This window comes from Nicotiana tabacum, chromosome 3, assembly GCF_000715075.1.
Source record: "Nicotiana tabacum cultivar K326 chromosome 3, ASM71507v2, whole genome shotgun sequence".
Lineage (NCBI taxonomy): Eukaryota > Viridiplantae > Streptophyta > Magnoliopsida > Solanales > Solanaceae > Nicotiana > Nicotiana tabacum.
Window position 1 is genome coordinate 87,258,215 of NC_134082.1, and position 18,636 is coordinate 87,276,850.

The window sequence follows — 18,636 nt, forward strand, 5'->3', positions numbered from 1 at the left end:
AAGTTAAGTTTATGTCCTTATCTCCATTATATAGGATGTGGAAAGGTATTCAAGAAGGAAACTGCAGAGGGCAAGCTACCAAGATACAAAGTTCTATACTACAGGGATCAATACATCCTTAAACATATGACAACCAGCTTTAACCCAAACTTCATTCATATTCCAAGGCGAAACTTTGTCAAGTTCTCAGTTTCGAGTAGTAACAATTTCAAAGGGTATTGGCATGTGCAAATTAATATTGTGTGTAAATTTAAGTATCTCTAAAGCTAACACAATGAACATTACCTTTTTCAACTAAGAACACTTTTTGAATGATCTAGGACATGCCTTTGAAACTTTTAAATAATGTTGCTTTATTACAATTTTTTATTGCCATCTCTAAAGCGTTGAAAAAAGTACAGAGTCATACTTAATCGCAATCTGAATGCCAAAATAATGAAAGTATAATTTCTTAAAATATTATTCTTACATAATATTCTCTCGGGCAGCTTATTTTTTTCGATTGTGCTGTAATATTTTACCATTTTGTAAGCCCGAACCAATATCAAAGTATCAGATACAACATAGCTAGGGAAATTTTTTTTAAACCCATGCAATTACCCTGACAGAGCAAAAGTGCAGCTGGCGGATGACGATGTTACCAGTGTTGCAAGGAGATGACCAAATCACTCTGTTATTCAAGGAAATCCAGTAACAGATGTAACCTTCGATTAATCTTTTTTGAGAATCTCAGTAGAAGTCAAAATTTTAATTTTGGCAAAACAATGTGCGAAAATCAAAGAGAAGAAAGTAGCAAAACCCAAAGAAAAACAGAGAGGAAACAAAGCAAATCAAAAGGATTTACTTTGGTGGAGGAAGCTTGAGCGGCGAAGAACTATGTGTCAAATATTGAGGAGAGAGAAAATTGTTCTTCAAACTCGGTAGCGGTGATTGCCACAACATAGGTAGAAAATGACATACTACTTCTGATCCGAATAGTTAACAGTTAACAATAAATAAGGACATAATAGACAATTTAAAGCAAATAGCACATCAAATGACCAGACTGCCCTCGTCATAAGCAGACATGTTGACGGAGAGCATATATATATATATATATATATATATATATATATATATATGTGTGTGTGTGTGTGTGTGTGTATAATGTCATTCGAAAAAAATAAATCTCTTAAATTTGCTTAATTTATAGGAGTCCATATTTAGGCAAGTCGATGAAGAAATAGCTGAGTCGAGAGCTTCTCACTGCCATTGACTCTGCGATCACATGTATTTGTAATGATAAATCCATTTGTTTCAGCCACGTACCACTCCCATCCCAAAGAAACAAACCATGCATGTGCGTCGACCCATGCATGTTATTACAGCCTTAATTTTAGGTAGTTCAATGTGAAATAACACCTTTTTTTATTATTCCGGCAGGAGTTAGTATATAGGTTACGGGTTTGACTAAATTCAATAAATTTAGTTTAAGTTTTGTATTTTTTAAAAATATATAAATTATTAATTTAAAATTCAATAACTTAAAAGGACTAGAATCTCGAACATACGTACAGCTAGATGGTCTTCTGAGTCCAGCATCTCAACCAATCATATTGCCAGACTTATAATAACTAACTTCATATATGCAGAAAAGAAGTTTGTGGAGGAATTTTATTCGTATCCAATTGTAATCCTTCCATATATCTCTTAAAAGCTAGGAAAAAGATACATTTAAACCACGGAACAAAAAATAGTTAGACAATAATTACATCTCTCTTTTTCTCTTTATATATACTAGTTTTAGTGTACGCGCGTTGCGCGTGTTCCCTATCTTAGTAAGTAATTTTTGGTAAGAAAATTAAATATATATTTTTAAATTATAAAATAAAGTGTAAGCTTCCGTAGTTAATTAAATACTAATCCTATATAACTAACTCAATAAAGAAAAAATTTTGTTCATAGAAGTTCTCAATCATTATCAATATATTCACTTTAAATTATGTTTTTTTTTTTTGTTTTATCAGTTCAATTTTACCAGTTATTATACTTCCTTTTTAGTTTCAATAAAAACACATAGCCTTGAAGATTTAAAACTTTTTCTAAAAATATTATTCAAAAGCTATTCTTAAGTTCATGCGAGAAGATACAAACATGTTTAATTAGCACTTTTATTACGATTCTTTAAAAAGAAATCATATAACATAAATTTAAAAATTAAATCTTATGTCTCAATTTATCTCCTTTCAAAGGTTTCAATATTACCTAAGTAGTAAGGTTTTAGTTGCTGAGATGAAAAAAATATCATAATTTACATAACTTTGTTGAAACGTGCGTAGCAAAGAAAGCATTACTAAAATATAAAAATCCAATAGGATGCACAAATACTATAAAACATTATTGAAATTTAATGCGTGTGCATGTACATATTAATTTAAACATTTTATTTTTAATATATAATCTATTTTAAAGTTCTAAATATTTATACTTCCTATATAGTTTAAATAAAAAAAGATTCAATAAGTAAAAATTTAATTGATTTTAAAGTCCGAAATATTAGAAAAATATTTAAATTATATTAGTATTCAATGTGAAATTTATTTTTAAAGAATAAAAAGTCAATCATCATTTTCTGTAGAGGTTTCGTGCTTTTATAATATAGATTAGCTTTTACGGTTTAGTATGATTAAAATATGCATCAAATAATTATTTTGGTTGCTTAATTGAATATGGATTAATTATATTATATGACTAAAATAAGAATATTTAAAGTACACATTTAATTGTTCCATGTTAAAACAATTTTAATGTGGATGCTATTGTATTAAAAAACATTAACTTAATATGCGATTTCATGTCCTCATATTTCAATTAAATTAGAATTCAATTCAAAGCACCGTATAAATGTTCTCATCTATTTTCAATTAGTATAATATATATAAGGTAAAATATATATGTATTTTTTTCTTACCTAATTTAAAAAGGAAAGATAAGTTTTAATTGATTTTAATATCCTAAATATTAGGAAAGCACTTGAGTTACAATTTTATCCATTATGAAAGGTATTTTAAAAGGGTAAAAAAAACGAACGACATTTCTCTAAGGATCTTCGTGCTTTTAATATAGTATATAGATATATATAACGAAATATTTTCTTTAATTTGCAAAAGGCCAATTAAGGGAATTTTGAATCTTTCTCCTTCAAAGTGACGTATTCTATTAAATTAAACTGGCTCAATTAGTCTTAGTTGGTCAGGAAAAATAGGAAGACTTATTAATTAAGCTTAAACCATGCATCTGTATAAAGTTATATATGCACGGTTAAAGTCTTATAGCATGTGATATTATTAACCAAACTGTCTTAATTAAAGGGATTTAGGTTGGGATCATGAGACTTCAAACAATATAAAAGAGCATGTTTCCAACACTATAAGTATTTCATAAACCTTTTAAGTATAAACAAGATGTTTATATTCCACTAAATAAAGGATCACACACAAAAACAAAAGCATATAGATAGTGCAATGATGTGTCGGGATTGGTTCGGGTCGTGACAATTTTGTCCATTAATCTTCGATAAAGTGTCTGATATGTGCCACGTGGACAAAAGGTAATCAATGGTTTGGATTTTTTTTCATTATTCATGATAATTTTTTTGCGTAAATATTTCTTTAAACTTCATACCATTGAAGTTATTTACAATTGTAGTACACTGATATTTTGTTCCACTTTACCCTAATTCTTTTTCTAATAATTCATTTTTTCTCTTAATAATGTCAAAAATCAGCTAAAATTGTCTCTTACGGCTCAAAATTTAATCAAATAATGAGCTTCATTACTTACATAATAAACTTGAATAGCATTAAAGTTTATCAAAATAAAATTATATCAAATCAGTACGTCAAAAAATGACATACTATGTTAGAATTTATACAACTAAACTACAATTAAGAAATAGTTGGTAATGCATTATAATGGGAAAAATAATTAAATTAGCACTGTTGTCTATTTAAAGTTTAAGTTTGCCTTCCATGTTTTATATAAAGTAATGAAGATATTATACCATTTCTTCAATTTCTTAGAAAGTTAGAATATAATTTTTGCTTTTTTGCTTTTTTGCAGTGCGTGTTAGAAAGGATTAAGGGGCCAAGAATAATGAAAAAAATCCAAATCATTGATTACCTTTTGTCCACGTGTCACATATCTATTGAAGTTGAGCTTAATGGACAAAATAGTACTGGAGAGGATCCAATCTCATCACGCCATACGAAAGCATATAGATAGCTAAGAGATACTTCAGCGAAAACGAGATCGTGCATGTAGTTAGAGATAATTAAAGATTTAAAAATCAGTTAGCGCAAAATATCACTACAGTTATATATTGTTGATCATCATGACAATATGTTTGTACTGAATATATGTTTACAAATATTCTAAGAAAATCATTTTTCTTGTCTAAATATATTAGCGGAGGGATAGCCCGGGCCCAACATTAATGTTGGCTTGCAAACTTATAAGCACTCAAAGATTTATTCTACGGTATTATATATACTGAAAAGAAATATTTTAATGTTATTAAATCTGTTTCAGAACCTGATTTACTTTCATTATCTTTTTCGCTCATAGTCAGGCAAATAAACTAATGGTTGTTGTAGAATGCTGATACTGCTTAATTTTAGCAAAAAATTCAACCTAGCGTGAATCTTACAAATTTTTGATCAAATTGCATCTATGATCCATCAAATCTCTACCTGAGATGTCTTACTTATGTGTATGTAGTGTGAGAATAAGTGATGAAACATTTTTTTATGTTATTGCTTGTATTGGATGTCCCTTTTCAATAGGAATTGATTTTCAATAGCTATTACGTTGCATGTTTATTTATTATATTATAAAAGGTCTCTTGTAAAACTATTTTCGCCTCCATGTTAGTACTTCCAAGCAGGAACAATTGCCTACTTTGCTCTTTTTATGTCCAATACCTACATTAAACGCAGAAGACTTATTAGAGCAAAAAATAAAAAAGTCCACTATGTTGTTGACGTACATACCTGAGTTCTCTAATAAAATTCAAGATAGGACTATAATACATTGATACTTGAGAACATTTTTATTGTATATAGATTGTTTACTATCCTTAGCATAGTAGAGAAACTCTAGTAGAAAGATATAGTACATACCAAACAATAGGACAAAAATGAAGTTCTTGAGAAGCAGCAAGAACATGTCACACCTATAATTTATGTCATGCATTCTACTCTCTCCATATTATATTCGTTCTCTCTTCTCTTATCTCATCAGCCCAATACCAATATGAAAAGTACTATTTCTCTCATCTTATGCAGTTTATTTTTCCATTCTTTTTTTGTATGTGTCCTGTTTGCAGTTTCTTATCCTTGTTATGGTAGCAGTGTTCTTTGGCTCCTATTATGAATTCCAGTTTCTATTTACTTTTTTCTTGCTCTGCTTCTTCTTCTTCTTTTTTTCCTTGCCTCTACGGGCTTCCTTTCAGGTAAAATAAAAATGATATTGATGGTTTGTTAGCCCTAATTATACAGTCTTATTAATATTAGCAATAGGGCCAATATATTTTTATTTAATCTAGTAAAATTGTGTAACTACTGTAATTTTATTTATTTGTCAATCGTTGATTCGTTTCTAATCCTACTATCAAAATCAATTAACTAAATAGAGATAAAGCATGCGACCGTACGTGTCTGGAAAAGTCAAGTGGACCTAATGGTTCAGCGATGTGAATGACGCGTGTTATGGAATAAACTATAATACCAGGGTTTTTCGGTCATTTCGCTTTAACCAAAAGCTCCTCTGGATTCCCCTTTATTAATAGCAGTAATAAAGTAATAATTTGAGGCGAAGGTAGTAAGTTCGCCTTTTTATAATAATTCCCACTCAAAATCATAATGGCAGTACTTGGGAACTGTCGAAGGAATCATGTGATGGATAGCCAATTATCTTCTCAAGGTTTTTGAGCAATGATATGTATCTTGCTGGATTAAAAGCAACAATTTTATATACATTCTTCTCATGTCGCATTGTTGCTTTAATTGTTTAACAAATATACCTAATCACCTTCACATTTGGAACCTTTTAACTCCTTTTTTAACAATAAGAAACCATGCCTTATTTCCGGTGAATTTTTATCTTGTTAATAATAATTCAATTAATTATTATAACTTGTTCCCTGTTCTTTAAATTACGTATCAATATACTTTGTTACTGAAATATTATCTGTAATTGAGTGTCATATTAAACTAGTGATTAAAAATATTAATTTATATATTTTTAATATAAAAAAGTTAAATTCAAAAATATATTACACAATATTTGCATCAATTCTTACAAAACAGTAATAATAAGTCCAATAGTATTTCATAACCATATATTGACTTAGATTTCCTTTTCTGCGCCTAACTAAATTACTCTATTATGCAAGTCCTCGCAATTAGACCTTCTTTTTTATTTTATTTTCCCCTACTTTATCGCCTTTATTGCTTCAAATTAAAAGCTACTAATTACAAAACTGCCGTAATTAACACGTTAAACGAGTAACCCAAAACTCTTACAAGCAGTCTTAGCGTGAAGCATTGATCATTTTTTAACGCTTCACTCTCTCGCACGTCAAACTTGAAACTATTAAGAGAGAATTAGAGATCAAATAAGAGGAGAGCAGTCATTATATTTATACTATATTAAAAGCACGAAGGCCCTTCGCGAAATGTCGTTCGCCTTTTTTACCCTTTAAAAATTAATTTTGCACTAGACAAAATAGTCATTTAACTCATTTTCTTAATATTTAGGACTTGAAAATTAATTACTATATTTTAAGTATTAAATCATTCCTTATTTAAATTGGGTAGAAAATCCTAAAATTTAAGACATTAAAATCAATTTAACTTTTACCTTATATTAATCACTTAAAAAAAAAACACCTACGTTTCCTTTCATTAACAAGAGATATATTACCTATTATATATTTTCTTAATTCTACAATATCAGTAAAATACTACTACCAATGAATTAATATTTTCCTAGAATAGACTATTGAAACTTAAAACTAACCGGGTTTTTTTGTCTCAATTATAAATAAACAAAAACTGTAGTCCTTGGAGTATGTGTCAAGTAGTATAAGAAATAATTTATTGAATAGTCAATTAATTATTTCTTAATATTTAACAGTTAAATGAATTAAAATTTTACGCATTAAAATCTTCTTATTTGAATTATGCAAAAAGTTCTACCATTTACAACTTTAAAACTGTTTAGAGTCTACTTTACAAATCTATGTTTAGGAGTTTAAAATTAATTAAAATTTTACTTATTAATTTTTTTTCTTATTTAAATTATGTAAAAAGTCCAAAACCTTTAAAAATATTAAGAGTTTGTTTTATGTAAATCTTACACTTAAAAACTTATACTATATTAAAAGCACAAAGGCCCTTGGCGAAATGTGTTCGTCTTTTTTACCCTTTTAAAATTAGAGTTCACCCTAGACAAAAAAGTTATTTAATTATCTCCCTAAGATTTAGGACCTTTAAATTAACTAATATTTTTAAGAATTTAAAATAAACTATATAACCATATTCTATTTACCAACGCCATATCTTTTAGACAAGATAACTACTTTCGCTATCATTTAATTTTGATACAAAGTTTATCTTTTAGACAAGATAAACGAATACTATGTATCTTGATTACAAAAAACAAATATTACCACCATGTAAGAAATAAATATATAGATTTCAAAGGGGGAAAAGACTCAACCCGAGAAAAAAATCAGAACATATTTTAAATCTTTAAATCTCTTTGTTATATAAAAATAATTTATTTTCTACATAAAATATTTATTTTAGAATGTTGACAAATTAAATTAGGTTTTATTTATTATTCTTCATGGAAATGGAAAACTAATTATACTTACTTATAATCTATAGTCGTAATAAATATTGTTTACAAAACCTTCCTCTACATTAGAAAAATCAATTCTTTAAATATATAATTCTCTACTATATACCACGTATTTTTTATATTTAGCAAGTTTTTTAAATTTGTAATATCTTTTGTTATAAAAAGTAGCTTACCTTCAATTTTCTACATAAAATATTTGTGTTAGAATCTTGAAGATAAATTAATTGTGAAAAAGTTACCATTTATTTTAAAGCTTCATTATTTTTTGTATTCATTATTTGATAATTAATAAAAAAAATGTTATTATTTCCTTGTAGGGTGATTTTAGGAATGCACTATATCTCCTTTTCAAAAATTTAAGTTATTATTCAATTTTTCAAGCTTTTAATATTTTTAAGAAAAATAATAACTATTTAATTAATATTATTGGATGAAGATCTAAGAAAATTTGTTTAAAGAACAACTTCCTGAAGACTGGCCTAATTAGGTGACTGAAGTTTTATGAAAAATTACATTATTTAGTAGATATATTTGGGAATGTAGTGACGCATCTACCGAATAAACAATCAGGTTAAATATTTATATCCAGTAGTTAAAGTTTATAATATTTTGATGAAATAAAAATTTTGACAAATTGTGACGTAATATAATACTATCATTGGTCTAATTGATAGTCGAAATTTGTATTACTTGTATTCCAAAGAGATGTTAGACGAGATACAACAGCATGACATATTTATTTCTTATTTCACAAGATATTATATTATATAACTAATTCAACTATATTCATCATCTTTGTATGTTAAGAAGATATTGTTTCAATGTATACAATAATTTATTTATTTATTTTATATATTTTATATTGAATGACGCGAAACACACGTACATTAAAGCTAGTATTATTATAAAAGTGGGAAGTCCTTAACTAAAAAGTTAGATTACTAAAATACCCTTCTTAAAATTTAATATTTATTAGAAGAAAAGCTAATTAAATTTTAAGTGTCTTTTATGAAAGGTCATGTCCTTTTAGCATGCAACGAAATATCCAATTTGAACTCTGTTCATTCATTACTTTTACTGGAAAACAAAATACAGTCTTTAGTGAAAAAAAAATATGTGTTGTTTTTCTTCAAAAAAAATTCTAAATGCTTAGTAGCAATGTGAAGAGGCGGTATAATTAAGAAAAAAAAAACTGATTTAATTAGAAGTGTCCTTTCTAAGAAGTTGTGTCTTTTCAATAAGCAACTAAATATTCTTTTTAAAATCTATTCAACTCATAGTTTTGTTGAAGAACAGAACCCCCATGATACCACTGTAGTAGAAGAAGCAAAGAAGAAGAAGACAGCAGTGTTACATTTGCTTTAGGCAAATGATTCAATCAAAGTGGAGCATGACGTGGCAGCATAATAGCCCTTGATATTCAAATCAGGAGATCTAATCTTGACCGTTGGATTAGAAGACATAAACATATCTGGGCCATTCATTTATTAGTGTCATACACATGAGTGAGCACATGCTCACATTTGTATTAGTGCTGATGCACTAAAGTGAGTATGGACTCACATAGTAAAAAATATTTTTGTCTAGGAATATTATATGTACATTCTATGTATCTATAGGCTATAGATGTATATAGAAGCTACAGTAGTGAATATATAAAACAAGAGAAAATTTTTCTGCATCATCAGCTCTTTCATTCTTTCATGGTATCAGAGCAGATGTCTGCTCTATCCTTGAACTTCATCTTCTAATCTTCTTCCTATTCCTCAACTTGTTCTATCACCATGACTGGAACAGATTCTTCAGTAACACCTTCTCTTTCTGGATCAACAAGTCAAGCAGTCAATCATGATGTCAACCATCCCTATTTTCTTCACTCTTCATATGCTCCTGGGATGACTCTTGTGACCTCACCTTTTGATGGAAGAGGATTCCCAGGATGGAGAAGGTCAATACAGATTGCATTGTCAGCCAAAAACAAGCTGGCGTTCATCAATGGGATTTGTGATGAACCTGCCTTGGATTCAAAGGATCATGCACAATGGAGTAGGTGCAATGACATGGTAACCTCATGGCTTTTAAATTCTCTAACTAAGGAGATAGGAGACAGTGTAATCTATTCCAAATCTGCAAAAGAACTTTGGAATAGTCTTGAACATAGATTTGGACAATCCAATGGAACCAAACTCTACCACCTACAAAAGGAAATTGCTAAGACAGTTCAGGGATATAGCAGTATTGCAGGATACTTCACAACTCTGAAAAAGTTATGGGATGAGTTAGATTCCCTGAACTCGCATCTAGGTTGCACTTGTACCTGTGTGTGTGAAGGGAAGAAGAAGGTAGCCAAGTTCCTAGAGGATCAGAGAGTCATCCAATTCCTAATGGGACTGAATGATGTGTATGCACATGCAAGAGGCAATATCCTCAGATGAGCCCACTTCCAAATATGGATCATGCCTATTCCATCATGCTGCAAGATGAAAGTCAGAGGGAAATATTTGTTAGCCCACAATATCCAACAGATGGTGCATCTTTTATGGTAGGACCTCAAGGGAAGTTTAATCAAAGGAACAATATTCAGAAATCATGGGGAACTCCTCAGAAACAGGGGAACATTCAGAACATGCAACAAAAGTTCAAAAAGAAGGCAAAGTACAATCCTAATGTGAGTTGTAGTCATTGTATGAGAACATGACATGTAAGGGTAGATTGCTACAGACTAATAGGATTCCCAGATGATTTTCAATTCACAAAATCAACAAATTATCAGCCTGCCATAAAAGGAAATGCAGTGGTGGCAGGACATGAAGGTGAAGAGAAGAACAACACATGTAGTGAAGGAAATATCAGCAGTCAGAACCAGTTTTTCAGTAAGGAGCAAGTGTCAGAATTGGTAAACATAATCAAGCAAGTGCAGATTGGAAGTGCAACAGCCACAACATTAGAAATCAATGCTAATGTTGTAGCTGGTACCATACTCAAATACACAGGAACTTGTCTTGCTGTTTTCAACACTAAAACATGGATAATTGACTCAGGGGCCTCTGAACATATGTGTTTTGATGCTAATTCTTTCCTATCTCTTACTCCTCTTCCTGCACCTTTGCACATTAGCTTACCTAATTCATTCCAGTTGTGTGTTACACATATAGGAAGTGTGTCTATTCAGCCTGATATGGTTCTTCATAGGGTGCTTCATGTACCTTCTTTCAAGTATAACTTATTATCTGTTCATAAGTTATGTCTTCAATTCAGTTGTTCTTTGAATCTAACTTCTAATGGGTGTCTATTGCAGGTCCCTTTAATGGGGAGGGGACAAGTTTTTGGTGAAGTTAGAGATGGATTGTACCTGTTTCAGCCAACTAGAATAGAGTCTATCTCTCCTCTTAGAAAAAATGTAGTTTCCATTCCAAAAGGAAGAAATTCCAGTGTTATTTCTACTTCTGTTTCCTTTTCAGTACCTTTAGTTGCTATCGCTACATCTACTGTAAAGCAATGGCATGTTAGGCTAGGGCATTTGGCTCTTTTCAGTAATGAGAAATCTGAATTTCATTAAGTTTCCCTCTAAGTTTGATTGTGTGTGTCACATCTGTCCTCAAGCTAGGCAAACCAGACTGCCTTTTCCTTTGAGTCATATTAAGAGTTCTGCTATCTTTGATTTGATTCATATTGACACATGGGGGCCATTCAAGACTGTGACTTATAATGGTTATAAGTATTTCTTGACTATTGTGGATGACTATAGTAGGGCCACTTGGACCTTTCTCTTAAGTTCTAAGGGGAATGCTTTTTCAGTTTTGAAATCATTTCTGTGCATGGCAGAGAGACAGTTTAACTTGAAAGTTAAGAAGATCAGATCTGATAATGCCATGGAACTAGGAAAAGGCTCACTAGAGGCAAATTTTCTTGAATCAGAAGGGATTATACATGAGACCTCTTGTGTTTTTACCCCTCAACATAATGGAGTAGTTGAGAGGAAGCATAGACATCTTTTGGAAGTAGCAAGGGCACTTTTATTTCACTCTAAGGTGTCTCTCCAATACTGGGGAGAATGTGTGCTGACATCTACAAATCTGATCAACAGAATCCCTTCTAAGGTTCTGAATGGATTAACACCCTATGAGGTATTGCTTGGTACACAACCTAGCTATGATTCACTCAAGAGTTTTGGTTGTTTGTGCTATGTCTCAACTTTGTCTCACAACAGAGGGAAGTTTGAACCTAGGGCAAAAGGTTGTGTGTTCCTCGGATATGCCCAGCATCAGAAAGGTTACAAGGTCCTGGATCTTGTCACTAAAAGGGTGTTTGTGTCTAGAGATGTTAGGTTTCATGAAGATCAATTCCCTTTTTCCCACTCACCTCTCACATCTGATTTTCCTTTCTTCCCTCAAGATACAATTCCAACAGATACCTTGCCCCATAACTCAACAGAATACTCTTCTAGGACATCTCTACCATCGCCTTCACCTCCATCTACCCACTCCTCACCTAGCAGTTCTTCTACATGTCCTGGTCCCTCTACTTCAACCAACATCAACCTAACACCTTCAGACTTTGCTCCTACTCCATGTCCTTCTTACTCACCCATCCTGTCCAGATCATTTTCTCCTTCATCAATCAGCACACCTATTCCACCTCCACCAGTTAGAAAATCTGACAGGGTAACTTAGAAACCAGCCTACTTAAATGATTACATTTGCAATAGCATCTACCTATCCGACCTTAGTTCATGTCTATCCAAACCTCTCAAGCCAAATGCCTTTTCCTTCCATGCTCTTTCTATAGACAACCAGCATCTCCTTCAATCTATTTCTACCACATCAGAACCTAGCAGTTATCTACAAGCTTCTATCCATCCTGGGTGGAAAAAGGCTATGGATGCTGAAATTTCAGCACTTGAGATAAATAACACTTGGGATGTTGTATCCTTACCACCAGGGAAGAAAGCTTTACCCTGTAAATGGGTGTACAAGGTGAAGCATAACTCAGATGGTACAATTGAAAGGCTAAAGGCTAGGTTGGTGGTGAGGGGGGACATTCAGAGAGAAGGGATAGATTATTCAGAAACTTTTTCACCTGTGGTAAAGATGACTACTATCAGGTGTCTTTTGGCTGTGGCTATCAAGAAGGGGTGGAATGTGTCACAACTCGATGTTAATAATGCCTTCTTGCATGGGGATTTGCAAGAAGAGGTCTATATGAAATTCCCAGTGGGTTTGACTCCTTCTCAACCTAATCTTGTCTGTCGACTAAGGAAGTCACTCTATGGTTTAAAGCAAGAGTCGAGGCAATGGTATGCTTGGTTAGCTGGGGCTCTAAACTACAAAGGTTACTCCAGCTCTCTAAATGACTATTCATTGTTTTTCAAGCAATCAAGTGATTTGATTTCCATATTAGTTGTATATGTGGACGATATACTACTCACAGGTAATGACACCACAGAAATTGCACAACTTACAGCTTTTCTACACTCAAAATTCAAAGTAAAACATCTTGGTCACATTCATCATTTCTTGGGTATGGAAATTCTCAGAGAAAAGCATGGTTTTATAATAGGGCAAAGGCAATTTACCTTGGAACTTTTGGCTGAATTTGACTGCACAGGTCTTGCTGTATCTTCACCTCTCGATCCTTACTCTAAATTGCAAGCTGATATGGGAGAGCTTATGCCTGATCCTACCATTTATTGCCACCTTGTTGGAAAGCTTAACTACTTAACAAATACTAGGCCGGACCTCTGTTTCGCTGTTCTTTGTTTGAGCCAGTATATGCAACGTCCTTGCATGTCTCATTATTCTGCAGCTTTGCGTGTTCTCCGCTATTTGCGCACTGATCCTTCTCAAGGGATTTTTCTCACTGCAGATCCCTCTTTTAATCTACTCGCCTTTTGTGATGCAGACTTGGCGGCTTGTAGAGATTCTCGCCGGTCTGTTAGTGGCTTCTTCATCACCCTTGGTGGAGCTCCAATCTCTTGGAAATCGAAGAAACAAATCCCCATCTTTATGTCCTCCGCAGAAGCGGAATACAGGTCTATGAGAAGGGTGACCGCAGAAATCACTTGGTTAGTCCGTTTGCTTGCCGATCTATCAGCACCACCCACTTTACCAGTGCCTGTTCACTCGGATAGCCAAGCCGCCATTCACATAGCTCGTAACCCAGTTTTTCATGAACAAACCAAACATGTGGAGTTGGATTGTCACTTTGTTCGTCAACAATTTCTGTCCGGTTTGATCTCTCTCTCTCTTTTGTTCCGTCGGAATCTCAGCTCGCCGATCTATTTACCAAACCCTTATGTGGGGGTTCTCATCGGAGTATTTTATCCAAGCTGGGGGTCCATTCTCTCCCCTCCACCTTAAGGGGGGTGTTGAAGAACAGAACCCCCATGATACCACTGTAGCAGAAGAAGCAAAGAAGAAGAAGACAACAACGTTACATTTGCTTCAGGCAGATGATTCAATCACAGTGGAGCATGACGTGGCAGCATAATAACCCTTGATATTCATATCAGGAGATCTAATCTTGACCGTTGGATTAGAAGACATAAACACATCCGGGCCATTCATTTATTAGTGCCATACACATGAGTGAGCACATGCTCACATTTGTATTAGTGCTGATGCACTAAAGTGAGTATGGACTCACATAGTAAAAAATGTTTTTGTCTAGGAATATTATATGTACATTTTATGTATCTATAGGCTATAAATGTATATAGAAGCTACAGTAGTGAATATACAAAACAAGAGAAAAATTTTCTGCATCATCAGCTCTTTCATTCTTTCAAGTTTAAATCTTGAGAGTAAAAACATGAAGATTTCAAAAAAATATGTATGAAAATAGGAGCACACAGTAGATGAAGAGAAAAAAGATATTATCTTTGCTTTGGCCCTTCCACAGGGTTTCGTCGGTACAACATTCCAACAAAACATCACGTGAGTTCTTAACTTTTTTCTTCAATTTATTTAAAGAAAAGAACAAAGTATCATATATTTTACCAAATCTTGTTGAATTTTTCAAATTTGTGGTTGCTTTTGATTATTCAATTCTTGACCATTAAACATAATTCGACTTTCTGAAAGAAATATACTATATATAATTTCAAGATTACATGTAAGAGATTATAATTAGTACTATATATAATATTTAGTTTTTAATTGATAGTATAAAACTTTACACTATTAGATCACTTAAAAGTAAACTAATATAAGTAATTACTTAGAATAATAAAATTAGCATGTTAAATTGCATTGATAATATGAATTTTTACAGACATAAGTAAATTTCTAAAAATATTGAGAATTCATGATTGAAAATTAGAAAATACAACTATAATTTTAAAAAAATAAAAGAGCATCGAGAGATTTTTGGTAATTAGATACCATAAAAGTAGAAAGAAAAATGTAAAAATAGAAACTAATTTAATTTGAAGTCATTTCTAAAAAAAATAATCATATATATATTTAAACGGTTTGCTCCTGTAGTCAGTTAATGACATAAAAAAATATCTATCATTTTAGCTTTCTGATAGTTCTTTTTCCGGTCGTACTAAATAATATGACATTCTCCTTATCTATTCTGCCAACTCATCTTGAGAAATAAATAAGTATATTGCTATTTTTCTTTGTTGAATTTACAACTCCAATTCTAAAACTTCTTCATCCTATTGGATTGACTGAAAAAAAAATAAAACTACCTTCATGTATATGTACAATTGTGTGTTATATATGTGCACGCAATGCAAACATATATGTACATATGTTACATTTTATAATAAATACATTTATATTTACTCTTATGTTAAACTAAAATTATCATTAAGAACGACTTGTGAAAAGAATATATTGCATCGATATTGAGAACTAAATAAGGTAACTATTAAGTTTTGTTATCACAAATAATTATTATATTTGTACTTGCCATTCTAGAAAAGACATATGATGAATAAATTATTGTACAAAAATAATATTATACTTTCTTTTGCTAACAACTTATTGATATGTATGCGATTGTAAAAGAAAGGTTGCAGTTTCTTAAAAATAAAAAATAAGGCAACTACTGTAAGACATAAAATATTTGTAACCACAATCGGCATTGCTCATATTCACAATTAAATTGTGTTGCTAAAATATCTAAAAATTTGAAAACCATCAAGATAAATTTTTTATAAATCAGAATAACCAACATTCTTCGAATATTACTTTGTTACATTGAGTTTTGTCTCCAACACAATAATTTAACAAGATATGTACAACAACACATATAGTAAACCAAAAATGCATATTTAAGTGGAAAAAAGGTACCAACCCAATTGATGGTGTACAAAACATACCATGACAGTGACCGAAGTAGCAGCAAACACTAAAAAGACGTCTCCTTCTCCCCAGATTTAAACTGTGATTATTCATATTCATAGGTTTAAATGATATCGACAAAAAAATTACCATGATTTGCATTAGTCATTTATACGAACTTTTACTTTATTTCTTTTAAAGCTTTGTTTTAATATTATAGTACTAATTGTTTTACGATATCGTTTTACTACAAGACTTGACATACACGTGCAACGTACATGTGGAAAAACTATATATATATATATATATATATATATATATATATATATATATATATATATATATATATATATATATGTGTGTGTGTGTGTGTGTGTGTGTGTGTGTGTGTGTGTGTGTGTGTGTGTGTGTGTGTGTGTGTGTGTGTGTGTGTGTGTGTGTGTGTGTGTGTGTGTGTGTGTGTTTGATGATTCTTGTAATTATTTTTTTGGTGATATGAAAGTGTGAAAATTCATTTATGTTGTCCATGTATACATAATTTTAACTGGTCATTTGCTCTATTTCAAAAAGGAGTCGAACACTAGATAAACTTGAATGATGCGTTTGTTGATCTAATACGGCGCAACTCCTTCGTTTATACCTTGCGAACGAAGCCTATTGGGTATTTCTAACTCACGGGAAAAAAATTCTAGTAGAACTTTCAAAATTAATGTTGATTTAATTAGGAACCGAACACAATAGATAAAAACAAAAGATCCAAGTAAGTGATATCGATTAATTGGAATTATGACTTATTGTTATTAGGAGTCCTCACTCGCATGGTTCTCAAAATATTCCTCTATTGCACCAATACCGATTCTAATATATCCAATCTTATTCCAAATTGAAAATATGAATTGTAGGGGTGGCAATTGGAGCCCAACTCATTTGACGAGGGGAAGTGAACGGTTAGCCATTAATAACACATGTATTTACATTAAAGCCACTGTTTAAAATGTTTTTAGTCTTTAGCCACTACTTTAATAAACTTTACCTGTCTGGACGAAAACACCCTTCTGCTATAAAGTTCAGGACCAAGTGTCCTTAACTTTTGAATTTGTAACTCTAAGTCTCTAAGTTCAGGACTACACGTCCTTAACTTTTGAACTTGTAACTCTAAGGTCAGGACTACAAGTCCTTAATTTTTGAACTTGGAACTCGAAGTTCAGGACCACCTATCCTTAATTTCTGTGCTTGTAACTCTAAGTTAAGGACTACTTGTCCTTAACTTTTGAGCTTGTAAGTCTAAGTTCAGAACCAAGTGTCCTTAACTTTTGAACTTGTAACTGTAAGTTCAGGACCACATGTCCTTAACTTTTGAACTTGTTAGTCTAAGTTCAGGACCTATTGTCCTTAACTTTTGAGCTTGTTAGTCTAAGTTCAAGACCTGTTGTCCTTAACTTTTGGGCTTCTTAGCCTAAGTTCAGGACCTATTGTCCTTAACTTTTGAGCTTGTTAGTCTAAGTTTAGGACTTCGGGACCTATTGTCCTTTAACTTTTGAACTTGTTGTTAGAACATGCGCAGCGGAAGCAAGCATACAATTCAGGCATCAAATACATGTAAACTAGACAACGAAATAATAACAAGATTAGAAGCACTAACCTCTTGAAATAGTTGCACAAATCTTCCAAACAGCAAGAATCCAGGGCTGCAGTCTTCTGCTATTTGCCTAGTAAAACCTTGGACGATTTTGCTTTTGGGTGGGCAAGAACAATACAACTCTAAAAGTGAGTCATTAGGTGAAATTAGTCTTGCTTTAATAGAGTTATTTTTGGCCGAAATTGTGCTCCAAAAACGTGTAGGATTCTCCTTCTACAAGTAGAATCCTACTCCAACTCTATTAGATGACTTTTTTTCCAAGTCATTTTTTACCCAAGTCTTGTCCATATTTTTACTAGGTATAGCAGGGACCACAGAAATAATAAGAGTCTACCAATTATAATATTAATTCGAAATTAGCATGAATTAATTGTTACTATAATTAATTGCAATTTATTCCACTAAAAACTACAATTGAACTCCTCAATATGAATTTCAAAAATTCAATAACACTTATTTTAACTCCCCGTGTTAAGATCTCAAATACCAGTTAATTAAATTAAATCGCTAAAAATTTAATTTAATCAACTAATTAAATCCTTTACAATTTCGCTTAAACTATTTCATGTGACAGACACAAATTCACCGGCCGGGTTTTCACATAAAAACTTATAAGCTTACATAAAGGGGTATCATCAAACTCAAAACCAAGTCATGGATTCTATCAACTAATTATTATTCACAAATATTATTCGCTATTGTCCAATCTATTAAGCATACACTAACTCTGAATAGAGTAGTACCTTTTGATAAATCAAAACAATAAATAAATTACATCGATCACAATAATTATATCAA

General features: G+C 31.7%; 1 protein-coding gene across 1 annotated transcript; it reads left to right on the forward strand.

The window, feature by feature from the left end:
- The first annotated feature begins 9,689 nt into the window (after positions 1-9,689).
- On the forward strand, positions 9,690-10,340 carry LOC142176567 (uncharacterized). The gene has a single exon (XM_075244549.1). It carries the CDS (start codon positions 9,690-9,692, stop codon positions 10,338-10,340), a length of 651 nt encoding a protein of 216 aa, XP_075100650.1.
- The last annotated feature ends 8,296 nt before the right edge of the window (positions 10,341-18,636 follow it).